At 46.3% G+C, this 2500-nt stretch overlaps 1 protein-coding gene across 1 annotated transcript; it reads right to left on the bottom strand.

The window, feature by feature from the left end:
• Nucleotides 1-657: 657 nt before the first annotated feature.
• Nucleotides 658-1686, bottom strand: LOC138961240 (FMRFamide receptor-like). The gene has a single exon (XM_070332841.1). It carries the CDS (start codon nucleotides 1684-1686, stop codon nucleotides 658-660), a length of 1029 nt encoding a protein of 342 aa, XP_070188942.1.
• Between the last annotated feature and the right edge of the window lie 814 nt (nucleotides 1687-2500).

Here is a 2500-nt window from a genome sequence, read left to right as displayed (position 1 = left end):
TCAATACACACCATTCCCCGTGTGTTAAATCTACCAATAAGCTAATTATGTATGCATTACACACAGCTGAGCGTACAAACATCACGTAGTCATAGACTAGAGAGAACAACCACAATCAGAACCTTAGACGAGAGAGAAGCTTGAGTCATACCGCATAATAAACAGAAAACAATTTAAGAATTTACTTTGCCAACCATTACTACATGGTAGAAAATATGCATCCTATTACCCTATCCTTTCATAATATCATTAACGTTGCCATACATTTGGATTTGTTTCCCGGTGACTTGACTTGACTTGCTACAAACGGACTTCTTACCTCTTCTTTGTCGGGTGCAGAGAGAGAGAGAGAGAGAGAGATTTTCCTCTGTTCAGTACATATATATATATACCTTTCTCTATCTTTCATTATTCTCACATTTCATTGGCTATTCCACGTCTCGTGAAGATCAGTATTCTAATTCTTTAACACTGGTCTATTACCCATTGGCTATTCAATGTCACGTGACCATTCCTATTCTATTCTAATTTCACTTCAAACAAATGTTTAAGGTGCTCCATGCTTAAGGCGTGTGTGTGTGTGTTGTGGGGACGGGGGTGAGGCGAGTAAGGGGCGTGAATATGTAGACCTTCTAGATCCGAATCGTTGGGAGGGTCTCAAGGTTGATTCCTGGAGCAAGAACGGTAACCAAATCGTTTCCGGAGCAGCTGTCGGAAATTAGAGGCGAAGAGGAGATAGTAGACCACGTTGATAGACGCGTTCAGCACCTCCAACACGCCCGAGACAACGTTCAGAACAGCGTTAATCGCCGAACTACGCTGGAAGTTCAGAACGCGCACGACGAAGCCGAGCGGGTAGGAGAGAATGGTGGTGACACTGAGGCAGACGACAGCCACCAGCAAACCGTTGAATCGTGAGGAGCGTGCTGCGACACTGGCTGGGGACTGCTGACCCAGACCGGACGTGGCGCGGTGTCCACACATCTTGCTGACCAGACTGACGTTGAGAAACACCATCACCACGATGGGCAGACCCACACACACACCGTCGGAGATGGTGAAGGTGGTGCGGAAAAGATCAATGTCCAAGGTGACTTTCCAAAGCTGAAAGAAAAATGGAATCAAAATCAACGAGCACCAGAGAAGCGCGAGAACATAGCTGACAACCACGTTTCGTTTGGTCAGAAGAGATCTCACCCTCATCGGCTTGTGAACAGCCAGCCATCGGGTGAATACAATGGCCATAGTGGTGTAGGCCGACACCGCGCGACTGTAGACAAAAACAGTGGCCGTAGTTATGTTCTGGTGATTCAGCGTTCCAAGGAATGGCTGCCAGTAGCAGAAAGCAGAGACAACAAAAATGGTGTCGGAGAAAGCCAGCGCCTTCAAGAAGAAAGTGGCGGGGTTGAAGAAAGTCTCAGCGCTCCACACCACCATTATCAGCACGTTACCGCACAGTCCCAGTGTCGCTATGGTTGGAATGACGTAGGCTTTCAACGTAAATCTGGCTGTTTCAAAAAGGCTCCAGTGCTGGTGAGACAGAACAGTGGTGTTCACTTGATACGAGTCAAAGGTTCCAGTGCTGGGTGCTGGATGTTCACTGGTAGAGTCCAGCGGGGTGTTGCCCACGTCTCCAAACTGAGCGAAGAGAAGCAAGAACACGTACAGCCAGTTAGGTGAAGCCATGCCTTTACAGTGTCAGCATTCATGTATTGCGGGCAAACTTCTCAGACCTTGTCCTTTGGAATGGACGATCTGATATTTGTCTATGACTGCTGGTCAATTGTCAAGGAGCACTGCAAGCTAATTGTTTGTCTAGTCTGTGTAAAACTTGTCCAGATGAAAGGTGTCCTCTTTTTCTCAACCAGCGATAGCAGCAACGAACACCATTCAGAACCCAACTGGTTCTAGATAGGTTTACCACTACTGCTCGGTCTCATGATGGTTCGTGAACGAATATGGCTGGAACACATCCTCTCTATACCATCGTCCCAGCAGGATCGTCTGAAAGAGGCCATGGCGTTTGCCGTTTAAATAGTTGTTTTCCCCTCCGAAGCTGCATGCTTCAAAAAGGTTGCCAAATTATCAATTAGCTCACATGAGCAACTTTCATCTCTACGATAGAGAAAAACAAATGTCATTGGAATCCACTTTTGATCATTATGCAGCAAGCAGCGGGGATATATGACGTTTGTTTGTAGAGAACTTATTACGGTCGGTCCCCAGGCGCATAGAGTAGCATGAATAATTAACCAGTGCCTATACAGCTTTTGCTTTATTTCGTGTGTGTGTGTGTGTGTGTGTGTGTGTGTGTGTGTGTGTGTGTGTGTGTGTGTGTGTGTGTGTGCGCGTGTGTGTGTGTGTGTGTGTGTGTGTGTTTAATTGGTTGCTATTTTTTTGTATTAACAAATGTACGTTATACTGTTGCTGCAGATTGTCCGAAAAGGGGATATGGTCAAAATACCAACTCACAGAACGCCGTTGGCATCACCAGAGTGTT

This window comes from Littorina saxatilis, linkage group LG3 (genome assembly GCF_037325665.1).
Source record: "Littorina saxatilis isolate snail1 linkage group LG3, US_GU_Lsax_2.0, whole genome shotgun sequence".
Classification (NCBI taxonomy): domain Eukaryota; kingdom Metazoa; phylum Mollusca; class Gastropoda; order Littorinimorpha; family Littorinidae; genus Littorina; species Littorina saxatilis.
The sequence above is the reverse complement of the archived record's forward strand: the minus strand, read 5'-3'. Positions and strand labels throughout refer to the sequence as shown.